This window comes from Pipistrellus kuhlii, unplaced genomic scaffold (assembly GCF_014108245.1).
Source record: "Pipistrellus kuhlii isolate mPipKuh1 unplaced genomic scaffold, mPipKuh1.p scaffold_m20_p_1, whole genome shotgun sequence".
NCBI lineage: Eukaryota > Metazoa > Chordata > Mammalia > Chiroptera > Vespertilionidae > Pipistrellus > Pipistrellus kuhlii.
Window position 1 is genome coordinate 142,115,058 of NW_023425404.1, and position 18,167 is coordinate 142,133,224.

Sequence of the window (18,167 nt, forward strand, 5' to 3'; positions counted from 1 at the left end):
CAACAAGACTGTGCACACAGCCCACAAATGGGTGAACCAAGAGTGTGTTAGGTGTCAACTTGGGCCCTATAGGACACCTAACACACAAAGCCATTCTATCAACTTTGGGAAGCAACCAAAATGCAGAAACAAAGAAACAGGTCACAAATAAAAGAAATGGAGGAAAGCAAACTACTCTATATCCAAACTGCTAGATATAGAGTTCACAAGCACAGTTATAGGTTCTTCAAGAATCTTCTAGAAACTATCAATAAATTTAGTGAGACCCTTGAGGACATGAAAAGGACCAACTAGAAATTAAGCATACACTGACTGGAATAAAGAATAATATACAGAGATCCAACAGAAGACTAGAGGATCGCAAGAATCAAGTCAAAGATTTAAAATACAAAGAAGTAAAATAAACACCCCACCAGAAAATAAAAAATAAAAAAAATCCAAAAATATGAAGATAATGTAAGGAGCCTCTAGGACAATTTCAAGCGTACCAACATCCAAATTATTGGGGTGCCAGAAGAAGAGAGCAAAATACTTAAAACCTATTTGAAGAAATAATGACAGAAAACTTCCCTCACCTGGTGAAAGAAATAGAATTACAAGTTCAGGAAGCACAGAGAACCCCAAACAAAAGATATCCATGGCACATCATAATTAAAATGTCAAGGAGAAAAGACAAAGAGAGAATACTAAAAACAGCAAGAGAAAAACAGTTAGTTACATACAAAAGAGCACCCATACAACTGTCAGCTAATTTCTCAACAGAAACTATGCAGGCCAGAAGGGAGTGGCAAGAAATATTCAAAGTGATAAATAGCTAGAACCTAGAACCAGATTACTCTACACAGCAAAGCCAACATTGAGACTTGAAGGTCTGATAAAGAGCTTCACAGAAAAGAAAAAGCTAAAGGAGTTCATCACCACCTAACCAGTATTATATGAAATGCTGAAGGGTATTCTTTAAGAAGAAAAAGGTAAAGATTAAAATTATAAACAGCAAAGTAACAACAAATACATATCTAACAACAAATGAATCTAAAAATCAAGTCAATAAAAAAATCTGATTAAAAGAATAATCTGGTGAATATAACAGAATCAGGGGCATAGAAAGGGAGTTGACTGACAATTCTCAGGAGAAAGGGGTGTGGGGATGAGGGAAGAGACTGGACAAAAATCATACACCTGTGGATGAGAAGAGTGTTGGGGATGAGGACATGGGGTGAGGTGGAGTGGGAACCAGGTGGAAGGGAGCTATGGTGGGAAAAATAGGAACTGTAATAATCTGAACAATAAAGATTAAAAAAATTTTTAAATAAATTAAAAAAAACAAAGGTAGAAATAGGTTGTTACAAGAATCAAATTTCAGCCCTAGGTGGTTTGGCTCAGTGGATAGAGCGACAGCCTGCAGACTGAAGGGTCCCAGGGGCACATGCCTGAGTTGTGTGCTTGGTCCCCAGTGGGGGGCATGCAGGAGGCAGCCAAATCAACGATTCTCTCTCATCATTGATGTTTCTATCTCTCTCTACTCCTTCCTTCTCTGAAATCAATAAAATATATTTAATAAAAAAAAAAAGAATCCAAGTTCAGAATCAAGGATAGAGGGCTGTGGTCACGATGTAAGTCAAGATCATATAAGTTGAAATTATCAATAATACAAAGATGTTCAAATAAAGTTACTTTAATAAAGTCTGGACTCATTTTATCAATCTTGAAACAGCAAGTTGTGGTTATTGGTCACGGATAGCCTTCCTCTGATAGAGCTCCATGTGGTATAACATTCTGGGCTCTAGCCTCATCAATTAATCCCTCTCTGGTTGCCTTATTAAGACCTGTGCAAAAGAGCTTCAGTTTGTTTTGTTTTGTTTCTTTCTCCCAAAAAATGAATTAATTTTCCTGTTTCTGTTATCCAACTTTAAAAATATCTATAATTTATTTTTTTACTTTTATCACCAAACTTCTCAAGTAGTTAACATATTGAATTCTATTAATTCCCTCCATGACCCTTTGCAATTTCTCTCTATTCTCTGCCATTCTTAGCAACCTTTTGGCTTCTCAATACAAATATCTATTTTGAGTTTCCATTCTAAAATGTTTAACTCTAATAGCTACACTACACTCTGTTCTAGTTACTTTAAACCCATGACATATCATTATCTGGGTTCCCCCTTAATTTTAAAATTTATTAAAAATATTTTACTATTGGTTTCAGAAAGAAAGGGATAGAAAGAGATAGACATATTTATAATAAGAGAGAATCAGTGATCAGCTGTCTTCTGCATGACCTGCAACCAGGCAGGGCATGGGCCCTACAGCAGGAATCGAACTGTGACCTTCATAGGTTGATACTCAACCACTGACCCACACTGGCCAGACTCTCCCTACCTTTTAGACTATAATTTACCCATTCCCTGCATAGTTTTTTATACTTTGCAAAATTAGTAGAGCTTCCCTGAGATATCATTTATAGCTTTCTAGTTTATTATTTATAAAATCCCCTTCAGATATCTCTTCCATGTGCAAGCTTTTAAAGGCACTCTGTGCCAAGAAATCTCTCATGCGTAGACTTTCCTATTATCCCAACTCTTTCTGGCTATTTTCATCCCACTTTTTGGTTAATGTTCCCCTTTTATCACCACACATCCACCACTCAACATAGAAATCTGTCTTCTTTTCTATCTCACAAATGAACTTGTTATTGCTAACTAACTAGACTTCTGGGTTTTTCAGTCTAATACACTTCAGCCCTTCTTTTACTGGACAATTCTTTGGCAATATCAAGTTGATATTATTTTCTCCTTTGCTTTGTATACATTTTTCTTTTGTACTTTTTTTTTCCTACTTTGCTTTCCTCCTACTGCTTAGGTTTTTCTTGGTTTCCTTTGCTAGATCTTACTTCCCTGCCTGTGTCTGGTCTTCAATTGTGCCTTTCCCCTTACCTGACTTACTGTTTCTTTACACACTACAGTGCTTTAAATATGTATGTCTTAGGACTTGAGAACCCTTCAGCATTTGAACCATGTAACTAAATATTTACTGCATATATATTTACTTGAACACGAGGAAAAACTCTGAGGATTAAATAACACATTCAACATGGCCAACATACACTCTTCACCTTCTCCCCAGACCTGCTCTTCCTCATATGTTGCCTCACCTCTATTTACTTGCCTCCCCACCTTCATAAAAGGCTCTATCCCCCACCCCCTTTTTTAGGACATATCCTAGGATAGCTTATTAATCCATGTTAATATGTTCAAGTCAATACATTATTTCCATTTTACTGATGACAAAACCAAAGCTCAGAAATGTTAAGAAATTTGCCAATACAACATCACCAGAAAATGGCTAAGACAGACTAGTATTTACCTATTACATCCTGCATTTCTGTTATGAATTTCTACTCTGCACACTAAGTCTAGTTCAAATGTGGCTTCTTAATGAAGCCCTCTCTGATTTCCCCAGCCAAAAATGAACTCAGAAGCTTCAACCTGATTTACTTAATTTTAAGATTCCAATTTATAGTACATGTCATTGAGTATTTCTCTTCAAACTTTTAACAGACTTTGTGTCTCTTAAAGGAAAGAACCAACTCCTGCCAAATGGGAAATATTGTTTCTATTGTGGAAAAAGTATAGTTGTTCAATTTGCAAGACTAGAAAAGCTTAAAATTCTATATTTATCCTTAAGCTGCACAACAAAGTTCTCTATTAAAATTAAAAAAAGACAGTATTTATATTTTCCAAAAAGTTTTATTATTCTTAGTGATTTACATTCTGCTTCAGTTCCTTGATACCATTTATATAGTGTCATAGAACTTCTAACACATTCTTAATTTGGATGATTTATAGCAGTTCTTTGGGAATTAAAGAAAGCAAAATAGAAAAGTGAGAAAAAAGCATTACTCAAATAAAGTCACCAGAATGAGAAACACTAACAATAAACCCATGTAAAAGTATGTAATGTCGTGGCCCTACCTAGCACTATATAAAACCAAAAAACTTGAAGCAAGGCAAAAATGACTTGACAATAATCCTTTGCAAGGCAATAGCAAGCATTTTAGAACACAGAGGTGTGTCATCAATCAATAAAAAGCCTTATTTATATTTTGACAAAGTTTCGAAGCTTCCAGCCAAATGAACAGATACAATAAAAATTTTGAGGATGCGGCATCATAAAGTGTATAGTGGTCATTACTTTGCAGTTTCAGACGGTGTTAATTATTTGTCTTAGTACAGATTTCACAGAGCAGAACTAAACTTACTATGTGTTTTTGTAAAAGTAATCATGGCCAGGCAACAAAAGCCTGAGTCAACTAAATCTTTTCTAAGAAGTAAAATTTTAACTTGCAAAAGAATTTAAAGGTTAGTTAAAGAATTCACACTTTTGAATTTATTCTTTATTTATTAGATTCTTTCAGGTCAATGGCATTTTTATACCCCCATAAGATTTCTTAAAACCATCCTGGCCTGTGCCTACATATATATATATATATATATATATATATATATATATATATATATATATATATATATATATATACATACAAATATTCTCAGCAATTAACTGGACAGTACCGGGTGAATGCAATGAGCCAGAAATTCACTGTGCTAACCACAATTAGTGCTGATGAGTTGTATACTTAATTTCCTCTTGCTGCTCTTAATTTTCAACTTCTCTGTGAGATCTATTCCGCTGCATTTCATTTTAACACCCTGCCCCCAACTCTTGACAAGTTTTCCTTACCTCAGTAATGAAGGATTTGGCTGTGGCGGGATTCATAACAAGGATGGCTCTCCTAAGAGTGTCTCGATAGCGATTCAATTCCTCTATTCTCAGGGTATCAAAGAGAGTGGTGATCATCTTATTGATGTTGTTTTCTACCTTTTGAAGTGCGACATCCATCCCCTGCTGAGATACTCTGTCCAAAAACTCCTGTATTCCACGGATATCTAGGAACATCAAAATCCCATCAGAGTGTGGATTAGAGCAGAGAAGGGAGACAAAAATGATTTCATTTATATCAGAGTGGTTTATTGTTCAACACTGTAGGCTGTCTAAAACTGCTAACCAATTAGCAGGTGATACTTTCAAACATGTTTAAGATTTAGCATGATTTACTGTGTTTAAGTAAAAATTGCAGAGATTATTACTTTTAAGGTGAATTTCTTTTTCTTCACTGGACATTCTGAACTATCTCACCTGTGGTAAATGTTAGGCTAGGATCCTCTCACTTCCCTAATGCAGTTGTCAGAAAAAGAAAGTACACTTCCGATTTTTCCTCAGCATTAAAGAATTGATATCAACTTCAGGTAAAACATGAATATCATTAATGAAATAATTATAATCAAGATTGATAACATTTATTAAAATAAGGCAACAATATCACGACTACTAGCAAACTTGACGATCTAAATGGAGAGTTTTGAGGAGTTATCCAAAGGGTCTTGGGTCACTTAGGCCACGAATAAAATAGCTTTTATTTTGTCTGTTTTATAAGAACCACCTCCTTAGCTCAAATTTGGCAAACAGGGGAGGAGATTTTTTTCTTATCAGGAGTTGATGTGAATCAGTTTCACTTAGAAATATTTAGGTCTAGTAATAATTAATGTCTTTTTCTAATACTTTTTTAAATCGAATTTATTTAAACAATACAACAAAATTTAATCAACAATATAGTTGCCGTTGTTTTCTACTACTTGTGCCCAATGCTCAGGAAGCATTTTAATCCCTCTCTTGTAAAATTCTTGTGATTTTGATGCAAAAAATTCAGTCAATGCATTTTTGAGGCATTCTTCATTATTAAATTTTTTTCCAAGAAGAAAGTTTTGCAAAGAACGAAACAAATGGTAATCGGAAGGGGCAATATCAGGAGAATATGCAGGTTGAGGGAGAACTTCCCATTCCAACTGGCACAGTTTTTCAGCAGTGATTCTTGCAGTATGCGGTCGTGCGTTATCCTGGTGAAGAATTACGCCCTTCCGATTAATCAGCGTGGGTTCTTTTTCTCTTAAAGCTTGGGCTAACCTTTCCAATTGGGCACTATACACTGCACTTGTAATGGTTTGGTTAGATGGTAAAAGTTCATAATGAAGAATTCCTTTTAAATTCCACCAAACACACAACATCACTTTTTTCGCATGCAAGTCAGGTTTTGGCGTGGGCTGCAGAGCCTCATTTTTGTCCAACCATTGAAGCCGCCTTTTCAAATTAACATACAGCACCCATTGTTCATCTCCGGTAACAATTTGTTCTAAAAACGGCAAACGGTTTTGATGAGAGAGGAGCGAACTGCAAATTGTGACTCTTTGATTACGGTTGTTGTTGGTCAACTCATGAGGAACCCATTTTCCAAACTTTTGGACTTTGCCAAGTGCACGCAATTGATTGGAAATTGTTTTTTTTGTGAACAATTTAGTTGTCACAAGCTCTTGTTGGGTAATTTGAGGATTTTGCACCAAAAGAGCTTGAAGAGCTTCTTGATCAAAATTGGACACAGGGCCTCGACCACTCTTGTTATCTAACAAAAAATTTCCCTCGCAAAATTTCTCAAACCAACGCTGGCATTTTCTGGCGCTAACTGCATCTTGACCAAGAGCACTACAGATGTTTTTTGCAGCCTCACTTGCTTTTCTTCCTAATTGGAACTCGTAAAGCATGCAGTGCCGAATATGCTCTTCATCCGCCATCTTCTTAGCCCTAGTTTTGCAACAAAAACCAAACCAAACACAAACTTTTTCAAGCAAAACTTGTTATTTGCACTTCACACATTCTGTAGATACCACGTGTTTGAAGGTTATGTCAATACAAGTCAACGCCAAGCAAAATTTTAAATGAATGTTTTAAAACGACATTAATTATTACTAGACCCAATATATATATAGTGTATATATATATATATATATATATATATATATATATATATATCCAGAACCAATATGCTTTTAAAATACATGTCCAAAAAAATTATTTCTATGTGAATCTAAATATAAAAAATGAGGACATTGGTAATACTTCTTTTTATGGCATTTTTTTTCTTTATTGATTAAGGGATTACATATGTGTCCTTATCGCCCCATTGCTCCCCTCTCCTCCCCCACTGGTGTCTGTGTCCATTAGTTCGGCTTACATGCATGAGTACAAATCCTTTGGTTGATCTCTTTCCCTACTCCCAGCCTCCCCTACCTTCCCTCTGAGGTTTGATGGTCTGTTTGATGCTTCTCTGTTTCTGGATCTGTTTTTGTTCATAAGCTTATGTTGCTCATGATATTTCACAAATGAATGAGATCATGTGATATTTATCTTTTTCTGACTGGCTTATTGCTTTTAACACTAAAAATAAATTTAAAAAATAAATATAAAACAAAATAAAAAAATACACTGAAATAAGTAAATATGCTCAGAAAACACTGTGTGACCAGAGCATAGGCTCCAGATATGTATGCTGTGGGAAATGCTTTGTTCACAGAAATAATGTATCAGTGCAATTTCATATCTTAACTTTGAAGTTCTAAAAATATTTATTGTATATGGGACAGGATGTTGTATACAGGTAATACAATAGTGAATACCTTTTGCCACATTGAGATAGACAATAAACAAGTAAACAACGAATACACACAAATCACATTAGTGCTTGAAGGAAACAGTAAGGGTATCCTGGGAGATAATGCCATGGCAGGGAGGGGGATCTGTTTTAGTTTCTCTGGAAATCTGTTTTTTAAACTGCTTGAAAGGATGAGAAGACACCACCTAGACAGAGAGACAGGAAGTGAGGACAACAGCATGGAGAAAATGCCTGAGGGCAGCAAAGAGTTCGAGTTTGAAGGTGAAGGAGTCTGGTGTGGGTGCAGCCTGGTCCGTGGGGAGGGCAGAGGTAGGTGAAGCTCCCTGTGGACTGTGGGTCAGACAATGTGGGCCCCGGTGAGACACAGAGAGGTTTTGCTTTTATTCTAAATACGGTTTTTATCTATTGAAGAATTTAAGTAGAGGATCAAAGGGGATGACAGGCTATGTGTGCAGTATGAAAAGCAGTGTAAGTCTGAGAGTGACTTAAGATAGTCCGACTCAGATGGAGTTTGTAAGTGATATCCCCTTGATTTAAAACATTCTTACAGTTTTTAGCTTTTATTTTTGAACAAAAAGTAAGTTTTATATGTATAGTTATTGGGGCAGAAAAGTGATGTGATAATATATTATTAGTATCCCTCTGCTTCCTTATTCTGGAATTCTGGTGATCATTGCCTAATGCATGTTATTGTAAAAAAAAATTAAAAATCTCTTTTTTGTCCTTTTTATTAATCTATTGGGCTGACATAGATTAAAAAATATACAGTTTTCAGGTGCACAATTCTAGAACAGATCATCTGTATACTGTATTGTGTGTTCACCACCCCAAGTCAAGTCCCTATCACCATTTATTGCCCCTAGACCCTCATAAATCTATATCCACCCTCCAAACCCTGGGAATTACCATAAAATATTTCTGATCTCTAAATAAAGAAATATTTTTTCATAGATGTCTTATAAGATCATATTAGTGAGGACATGTGTGTGTATGTATGTGTGTGTGTGCCTATCAATCACATGGTGGTTACTATTATCCTATTTAATAAAAAGGTAATATGCAAATTGAACCTAACAGTGGAAGAACTGGTAGCTATAATGCACACTGACCACCAGGGGGCAGATGCTCAATGCAGAAGCTGCCCCCTGGTGGTCAGTGTGTTTCCACAGGGAGTGCTCTGCTCAGCCAGAAGCCAGTTCATGGCTGGACATTGCAGCGGTGGTGGAGGGAGCCTCTCCCACCTCTGCAGCAGTGCTAAGAATGTTCAACTCACGGCTTAGGGGAGCGAGCCTAAGCCATTCGTCAGACATCCCCAGAGGGCTCCCAAGCTGCCAGAAGGATGTATGACTGCCAGCTTAGGCCCCATCCCCCAGAGAGTGGGCCTAAACCAGCAGGTGGACATCCACAGAGGGATCCCAGACTGTGAGAGGGCATAGGCTGGGCCGAGGGACTCCCGTCCCCACACTCTCTCGTGAGTGTACAAATTTTTTTGTGCTGGACCTCTAGTTATTAATAATGATACATAACTACTTGTTAAGAGTAACCTCCCCTGTCCATTTGGAGAGAACTGCCTAAAATTGAATGATGGCTAGCTACCCAAAATAGCAAGCATAATGTTTTAGACTCTTGGAATGCAGGAGTTAAATAATAATAGCTTTGCTTCTTTGAAAATAATATCAAACATCCGTGATATGTGGCAACTGGTAAGAAGAATCTGAACCTATTAGCTGCTCTGTGGAAAATCATCATTAAAAGAGCACAGGCCTCTGGTATTGTTAATTCATGAACACAATCAACCATTGCCATTATTTAACTACATTATCTGTATGCCTATTAGTTAGCAGGAAATGAAAATAAAGGCACCTGACCTCAAGGAGCTTCCAGGCCTGTGGGTGTGACTAAGTGTTCCTTATTAATAGCAGTAAATTAAATAGTCAGTAGGTCTCAGCCATTACTAATTCTATTGACCAGATAATTGTATAACAAGTAATGGAAGAAAGGTTCATTAACTAAGTTATTAAAAATAAAACTAGGGGAAAAACGAAGAAGACATTTTTCTGTGCATTATAAAGGAACTGTGGTACCTAGGTTAATGACCTGCCAAAGATGCCCAAGTCTTAATCCCTGGAATCTGAGAATAAGCTAGGTTATCTAGAAAATGGAATTAATGCTCCAGATCACATCAAAGGTCTTTATCAGGTGAGCTTAAGATGCGGTGAGAGCTGGTATTATTTGGTTGGGTCTAGTGTAATCACAGGGTCTTTAAAACTGGAAGAAGGAAGCAGAAGAGAAGAGTCTGAGGGAGATCTGGCTACTGAAGAATTAGTTGACTTTGGGGAAATTTCAAAGAGGCAATGTTGCTGGCTCTGATGAAGGGGTTATAGAACTGAACCATACAATATTATTAACCAATGATCCCCAGTTTAATAGAAAAAAGAAAAATAAATATAGGATTACCTAGTAACAAAATAAATAGGAAACATTTTTATAAAAAAATTAAGAAACATAAATATATTAATACCTTTCCCAATAACTTTTGTTTTCAGTAACTATTTAGTCTAACCCTCTGGAGGGGATGACAACTGAAAAAGGTGTAATTACGTTTTAATGTGATTAATGTCAGTAAAAGAAATGAAACAAAGGAATGAAAGCATAGCATAGTAGCAATCAATTTTGCATTGATCATACCCTATCAATGCAAAAGGAAACTTATTCAGCTTAATTACCGGGTTGTTCTGATGAAAGAAAATAAGATATGCAATATATCAAAGCAATTTGTAAACTGCAAATTTCTAAGCAATATATATATTTTCATTATCAAGACTTTAGTAACTGTCAAAAGTCCAATTTTCCCTTAGTTTTCTTTTACTATCTTTTTCTATATAAAATATAGAAAACAAGAAAATCTTGATAAAGACTAACAGTTGGTCTAGGTAACATCCTCACAACTTCATATTCTCACAGTTATCAATTTCTCTGACATATCAACTAACCTTTTAGACCACTTCCATGACAACTCTTCAAGAGGCAGTGGCTGATTGAAGCTCAATAATTTACTTTATTAAATTGTATAAAATAATGACAATTCTGAACAATAATATAAGATTAAATTTAATCTTTATATGAACAATGGGCAAGTTGCAGGACATATTAGAATGTAATGTATAAATACATTTCAAAACTGAGCTAAGAACCAGAAATATGACATCCTATTATTCATTGCAAGTCAATAGTCAGCATCCAAATAAATCCTTTTTGGAATCCATTCTCTGCTTACTATGTGCTAAGCACTGTGAGAGGTACTTGGAAGAGAATGTTGAGAGAGACAAACACATCCCTGCCCTCAAGGAGCTTGTTATCTACACCCTCTGTTGATAACACACACCCTACTGCAGGTAGCAGAATCTTATAATACTACCCATTCTCCAAACAGTAGTGGCAATTTAACTAAATTTAATGGCATTCAAACAGTAATTATCAGTCTCCTTATTGTATTCAAATATCACCTTTAAAATATTAAATATGGTATAAAAAGAGATTCATCATAAATTATTTATAGCTTTGACTTTTTTTCCTCTATGGATCTCTTTTCCTCATTTGAGTAGATTAGGCACATTTAATCATTTTGATCATTTAATGCCTTGAAGACCTCATTTGGAGCAAGAGACCTTAGTACTATATTCAACCAATCTTGGTGTTTCTGAAATTATGACAGAAAGCAAAGTTTTAAATTAATATTTAAAATCTTGTGACTTTTCTTTCAGAGAAAAAGGAATATGTCATACTGCTGGGTACATAAAATATATAATTGAGAGGAATAAATTTTCCCAACATGAATAGGAAAGCATACTCTCTAAATGTCTTATTTCCTGAGAAAATAAGGTTTTTAAGCATTGATTTAAAAAATGGTTTAGAAGGACCCTTACTTGAAAAGGAACTTGAGTCTTTATTGATTATTTCCTTGCCATCTGTAGTGTATTTAGAAAACAATAATAATAAAATATAACATTAGATTTTGAGGTGAATCAGTCCAACAATAGAGGTCCATCATTAAGATTTTCTATTTGATAAGAATTTGTGGGCTTTATCTTAGATCATAGTGTCTCAATATATGCATTATCTTCACAATAATGCTTATCAAGATTATATATATATATAATCTTGAAATATATATATATATATATATATATATATATATATATATATATTATTGATTTAGAGAGGAAGGGAGAGGGAGAGGGAGATAGAAACATCAATGATGAGAGAGAATCATTGATCGGCTGCCTCCTGCACGCCCCCTATTGAGAACAGAGCCACAATCCAGGCATGTGCCCTTGGCCAGAATTGAACCTGGGACCCTTCAGTCTGCAGGGGAGCACTCTATCCACTGAGCCAAACTGGCTAGGGCTGATCAACGTTTTTTAGGGACATTTTACTGAAGAACAAATCCAAACATATTATTTTTACCTGCTTGACATAATATGCAGTAAAGCATATAAAATAATTCAGTAAGGTGCTTAGATAAATTATATGACTATTGATGCACATTGAAGTAAAAGTAGGAACTGAAAGTTGGAATGCTGCCAAATGAGTAATAAACGGCTTTAAGTTTGTCTAGAGAGACAGTTAATATGATAATAAAGTCATTAGATAGTTGAAAATACCTTCAGGGCACTGGTAAACATTTTCAATCAATTGAGAAGAATGTGTCCATTTCATGGGCCTTGATTAAACCTACCTCAAAATGTATGGGATATATTTTATGATTGCTAGGAATGCATTCATGAGGATAGTCATTCAATAGTCATTTCAAAGGGGCCCACTGAATTGAAATTTAATTATAAGAAAAGGGTGACATTCTGAATCCTTAAGGGTAGTATTTAGGTACATTAAATCACTCAACTATGAATTGTTCCTTAATATGATATTACTAAATCAGTGTTTTTAGAATAAGTAACCCATTTAGTATTATATTACATAAAGTAGGGTTTCTTTTTTGTTTTTATGTGTATGGGTGCCAAAGTACTGTATTCAGCCAATATAGTTATCTATATACACAAAGAAAGAAAGACATATATTTATAATTTTAAATATTTAACATTAAACATTTACTATAATTAAATTTAATATTAAATTAAAGTGTAAAATTAATTAATTTAATTAATACATTTAAATTTAATCTTTATTTATTTTTTCTTCTGAGTAGGATTTCCTTCAAATTGGTAAGGGAAGCCCATGTGTCCTTGTATGCCTAACCTTCACTCAAAGAGACATCATACATTTTAGCTGTGACTGAGAGCATGCCATGCCCCTGACCACATTATTTGGTTCAGGGATTAGCATAGGACCCAAACAGGCCCTGAGACTTGATATATAAATATATTTCCATATAGATGATATTTGATATACAGACAAAGAAGGGGAAAAGTTATTGTTTATTATAATAACCTGTAAGGATATGCTGAGAGTAATCAGTGCCATCTGTCTTGCCTTACAATAAAGCGAATAGTTAAACTGAAGTAGAGATGAGGTTATGTAAGTGGGTATCTCTCTACTGTTAAGTTCATGTCTATATGTTATTACCATAATAAGCTGCTTACATTCATTATTTTATTCATACTAGAGGCCTGATGCATGAAAATTCATGCACTGGAGGTGGGTATCTCAGCCCAGCCTGCCCCCTCTCTCAGTCCAGGAGCCCTCAGGGGCGGGAGGTGACCTGGCAGTCAGGGGAAGAAGATGCTCCCATCATACCTTTGCTGCTGCTGCCACTGCTGGCAGTGCAAGTGCAAGCCTTGGCCGTCCCTGGTTACCTGAGCCTTGGCCTGGCCCAGGGTGGGTGGGAAGCTGCCATCCAAGGCTTGCCTGTGCCTCAGGCTGGTCCTGGGTAGCTGGGGAGGCTGAGGAGACTGGGGACTCCAAAGGCAGGTGTGAGAAGCAGCTGGACCCACCTGGGGGCCGGCCCAGCTGTGCTGCATGCCTGCCACCCCAGCAGGGCTGAGGGATCTGGGTGTCACCATCTTGTGGCTGTGGGCACCACCATCTTTGAAAGCATGGCAGTCAATTAGCATATTCCTGCCTTATTGGCAGTGGGTGCCACCATCTTTGTAAGGGTGTGATGGTCAATTAGCATATTCCCTCTTTATTAGATAGGATTATCCTTCCAGTCTCCATAACTAGATTAATTAAATGAATCTACCAATAGATCCATGCCAATATTAGGCTGGGATCAATATTGTTTCAGGCAAAGGAAATGAAAGAACCCAAATCACTCATTTGATAAAGAGTACTTCAACCTTACTGCTATGTCACTCTAATAAATCAGTTCTATTCAGTTCTCCCAGGCCTGAAATTCATCTTTTCTCTCATCAGCACTTTCAGAACAGAATCCTCCCACTAAACCAATCTATCTGCTTTTATTCTATTTTAAGGACCACCTTCTCCTATATAATTTTCTGGTTTCTGTATATTGTCAGTTCCCTGATCCTGGAATCTAGCCGTTCACTGGTATATTCAATTAATTACTTTCTTAGATATCTCTGGTAATAGACTGCCTAGATTACTGCCAATTGCTTTTAATAACTCTTCCTGAGTATCATATCCCCCCTATTTGACCAAACTTCCTCTCAAAGATTTAGTTGAAAGCTAAGCAAATTGAGAATGATGCAGAATTAAAAGGGTAGGGTAATATAATGAGTAATACAATAAAGAGTTAACATAAATTTTTAAGTTGTAGAAATTATAAGGAACCACAGCAAGGTATAAGTGTTTTTATTTTGATAAAAATGGTATGGGTCTTGCCTCTTGAAGGCACTAAGAGCATGTAGCAATGAGTAAATATGTCAGTTCATATACTGATACTGAAAAATGAGACTAGATAAGGATAAAGAAATTTAGAAAGACAGAATATCTGAAAAGCACATTATGATAAAAATGGGAAATTGCTATTGGTATTTAGGCAGTAGATATTGAAGAGAGTAAATTATATAATATAAAATACTTATTCTAATTCCTGGAAAGTAAAATTCTTAGAGGTATTATTTTTAATATTTTTACTGCTGTGAGACTTTCTATTGAATAAGCCGTCTGCTATACTTTGTGAAAGCTTGTAGGATTTTGAGAGGCAACAATCAAGGCAAAGTCCACCCATACAGCCTTGATTATTGCTACTGAAATTAGACACTTCCTTTATAACTCACCACTGGGGTTTAGTTTGCATCATTCATAATACTTACATTATTTTCTCTATTAAGAGAGTCATATAAATATTTTACCTCTTTTTTTATTGTAAGCTTCTTAAAGGCTGAGACTACATTCTGTAAAACTTTTTTAATCTCACATTTTGCATTGCTCTAAGCAAACGAGCAATGAACATTTGCTGAATGACACATTTTTAAAAGCTCAACACTTTCTAAACTCTTTTCAAGCCTTTTAGAAAATGTTTTGAATCAATCCATTCAAATAAAGTGTCCACATTTCATTTCTCTTTTCATGCATTTACTTAGAATCAAAGACTTGATTCTTCTTTGTTAGGGAATTTAAAGTAGACTTTTATACTCTGCCCTTAATCATAATTGACTGTTTTTGGAAAAAGTGTTTCTCTAATTAACTGGATATAGAAGCTTAATCGTTGTTGTTTTTTTTTAAAGTATATTTCTCTAAGCAAAATATATCTTCAATTACATTTGGCTCCAGCAGTCTGCCTGAACCCATCCATAGATGATGCTTAATCCATTCATTAATGAAAGCAATTACTAGTAACCAGATAAAAGTCAAGTGCAAATCCAATGTTTGAACTTAAAATGAGGACACTGATGAATGGATATGTAAATAAACAAAACCCTCTTCAAGGTACAAGGTATTTGGATAGATTGATGTTTATTTTGGACTCTCGCCCAGTTCTTTAATAGCAAGATTTGTTGTATCAAAGGGAAACTTTCTTTCACTAACAAGAATAATATTAGAAATAATTTTAATGATAGAAGCAAGGCAATTTTAAATAAATTATTAAATTAAATAGTAAGTCAGAAGCAAGTTCATCATCAAAGTAAAGAAAACGGTTTTTATTTAAAATTATTATTCCTAAAACAAACCCTGCTTCTATCAGTGATGCACCTCACTCCCCCAAAGGACAGGGGAGTTTTACCCATGGGCACTAAGGGGACCCAGTCATACACAGAACGTATAGCATCTTATTTACTAGAAAGAAAACAGAGGAAAAGAAAGTAAGAAATTTCAGATGAATGTAAATTATTCTATGTGACTACAAATTTAGAGTACATTTACAAAAATGTTTGCCTCATTAATAACAAAAATGTATTATTTTAATTCCCTAATGTAACCCATGTAGGGCATAGAAACAAGATAACAAGAGATTTCCACATGGACATTTATATTAAAGAGTAAAATTCTCATTTCAATGATATGAAAATGCCTTTATCCAAAACTCACTTTTCTGTTCCTTATCTTACAGGATTATTTTGATAGGCCTAACTAAAAAAATCTTTTCTCACCTTAAACAAAGATTTAGGTTTTAAAAACTCATTATTTCAAATTATGTTTTAGCAGAGGTCATAAGAATGCTATTTATGGTTATAAAAATTATATATAGTTTAACTGGAAAAATCCTGACAGACCCATACTCAGCATATTGGTTCCTTTGGTAGAATGTACTATGTTCAATAAACAATCCTATCAGTGAATTTTGAATTTTATCCAATTCTTATTTTTACTGATGAATCAGTTATTTTAAATTTTCTTTTAGTTTATTTAATTAATTTCAGTCTCTTGGTCTTTGTTTGGTGACCCCTAAATAGCTAGAATTAAGCAATAAAAAGAAAGAATTCCGTGCTGGACACAAAGGAGTGTGCTTCCGGGGGAGTGAGTGCCACAGACTTTTGGCTGAAATCTACCCATCAAGCTTAATGTGACTCTGGCTGCCAAAACCCCAGGCGACCTTTGAATATTTAGGGCTAAATGTACAATAGCTACCACTTGCTTTGGGCACTGGGAGTCCACAGGAGCTCCTATTTGTTGCTCCCCGGATTCCTGCCAGCCTGTTTGTGCTCATTTCTATTGATGCCTCTTTCTGGCTGAGTCTTGGGTATCTGTTTCCCAATATTGTTCACAATGCTGAGTAGGTTAAGACAAGAAAACCATTATTTTTAAAATGTTTATTTATTTGCTAGGGAAAATAAGCTGCACTACAGGAGGTAAAATTGTCTTGCTGGGTTGTTTTTTGTTTTTTTACAAAACTGTAAAAACTAGACACATCGTACGAATGTATAAATTGTTCTGAGATTCCCTCTTAAGGCAAATATCTGAGGAAACACATATTTCAAACTATATATATCTTGCCAATCTTTATTACTCTCATTTGATTATATCCATCTTTATTTCCCAAATAACAAAAATAAGAGATAAACTATCTTAAAATATCTCTGGGATCAATTAGAAAACAAGTAGATTACTTCAGAAAAATAAAATAAACAAATATATCATTAAATTTTTTTATTGATTTTTTTTACAGAGAGGAAGAGAGAGGAATAGAGAGTTAGAAACATCGATGAGAGAGAAACATCAGAAACATTGATCAGCTGCCTCCTGCACACCCCTACTGGGGATGTGCCTGCAACCAAGGTATATGCCCTTGACCAGAATCAAACCTGGGACCTTTCAGTCTGCAGGCTGATCTCTATCCACTGAGCCAAACTGGTTTTGGTCAAAATTATATAATTTTTGCTTAATTAAATGCAATTTAAAAATTCTGAGACAAACCATCTTTGCAAATTATGCTAAACTGAGGACAAATGCTTTGTGTTTTACCTTGGAAAGTTAAATGAAGTGTCTCATGCTACTTACTATTTTGTGAAATTTCATATTGTAGATAATATGCTATGCTAGGTTACATTAAAATTTTAGTGGCCCCCAAAGAGTTAAGTTCTAAGTAGTTATTAAAGTTTACATAAGGATGTAAGCAAGCTATGTTGGATTTTTTGGAACCAATAAATGGAAATAGCATTTTTTTTTCAGTGTTCCAAGATCTTTCCCAAATAGTCTTTTATTATTAGAGATATAAATGTTTTTGAAAGGGGAAAATATAGTATTATTTTTATGACTTCCTATTATTTGAACAATGAAGATGTATTGGAGTTAGATTTCTTTCAGAAATATATATAAACAGCATTTGGTATAGGCATTTATATTAAAACTAGAAACCCAGTGCATGAAATTCATTCATGGGGGAGGGGGGTACCATGGAGGTGATCCTCAGCCTGCATCCTCTCCAATCTGGGTCCCTCTCGAGGGATGTTCGACAGGATTAGGTCTAAACAGGCAGTAGGATATCTCCCTTACAATACCTGAATCCTGACTTCTAACTGCTTCTGCCTGCCAGCCTGATCACCCCCTAACCTCTCCCCTGCCAGCCTGATTGATGCCTAACTGCTTCCCTGCAGGCTTGATTGTCCCCAACTGCTCTCCCCTGCAGGCTAGGTCCTCTCTAACTGCTCTCCCCTGCCAGCTTGGTCCTCCCAACTGCCCTCCCCTTCAGGTCTGTTCCCCCCCCCCCCCAACTGACCTCCCTTTTAGGCCTTGTCCCCCCCCA

General features: G+C 35.6%; 1 protein-coding gene across 1 annotated transcript in view; it reads right to left on the reverse strand.

Annotated features, from left to right (window-relative positions):
* GRID2 (glutamate ionotropic receptor delta type subunit 2) overlaps window positions 1-18,167 on the reverse strand; it is a 1,260,684-nt gene that overhangs the window by 622,804 nt on the left and 619,713 nt on the right. Inside the window, exon 4 of the mRNA XM_036411398.2 lies at window positions 4,741-4,946. Within this exon, the coding sequence (XP_036267291.1) occupies window positions 4,741-4,946 (206 nt within the window). The remainder of the gene's footprint in view (window positions 1-4,740; window positions 4,947-18,167) is intronic.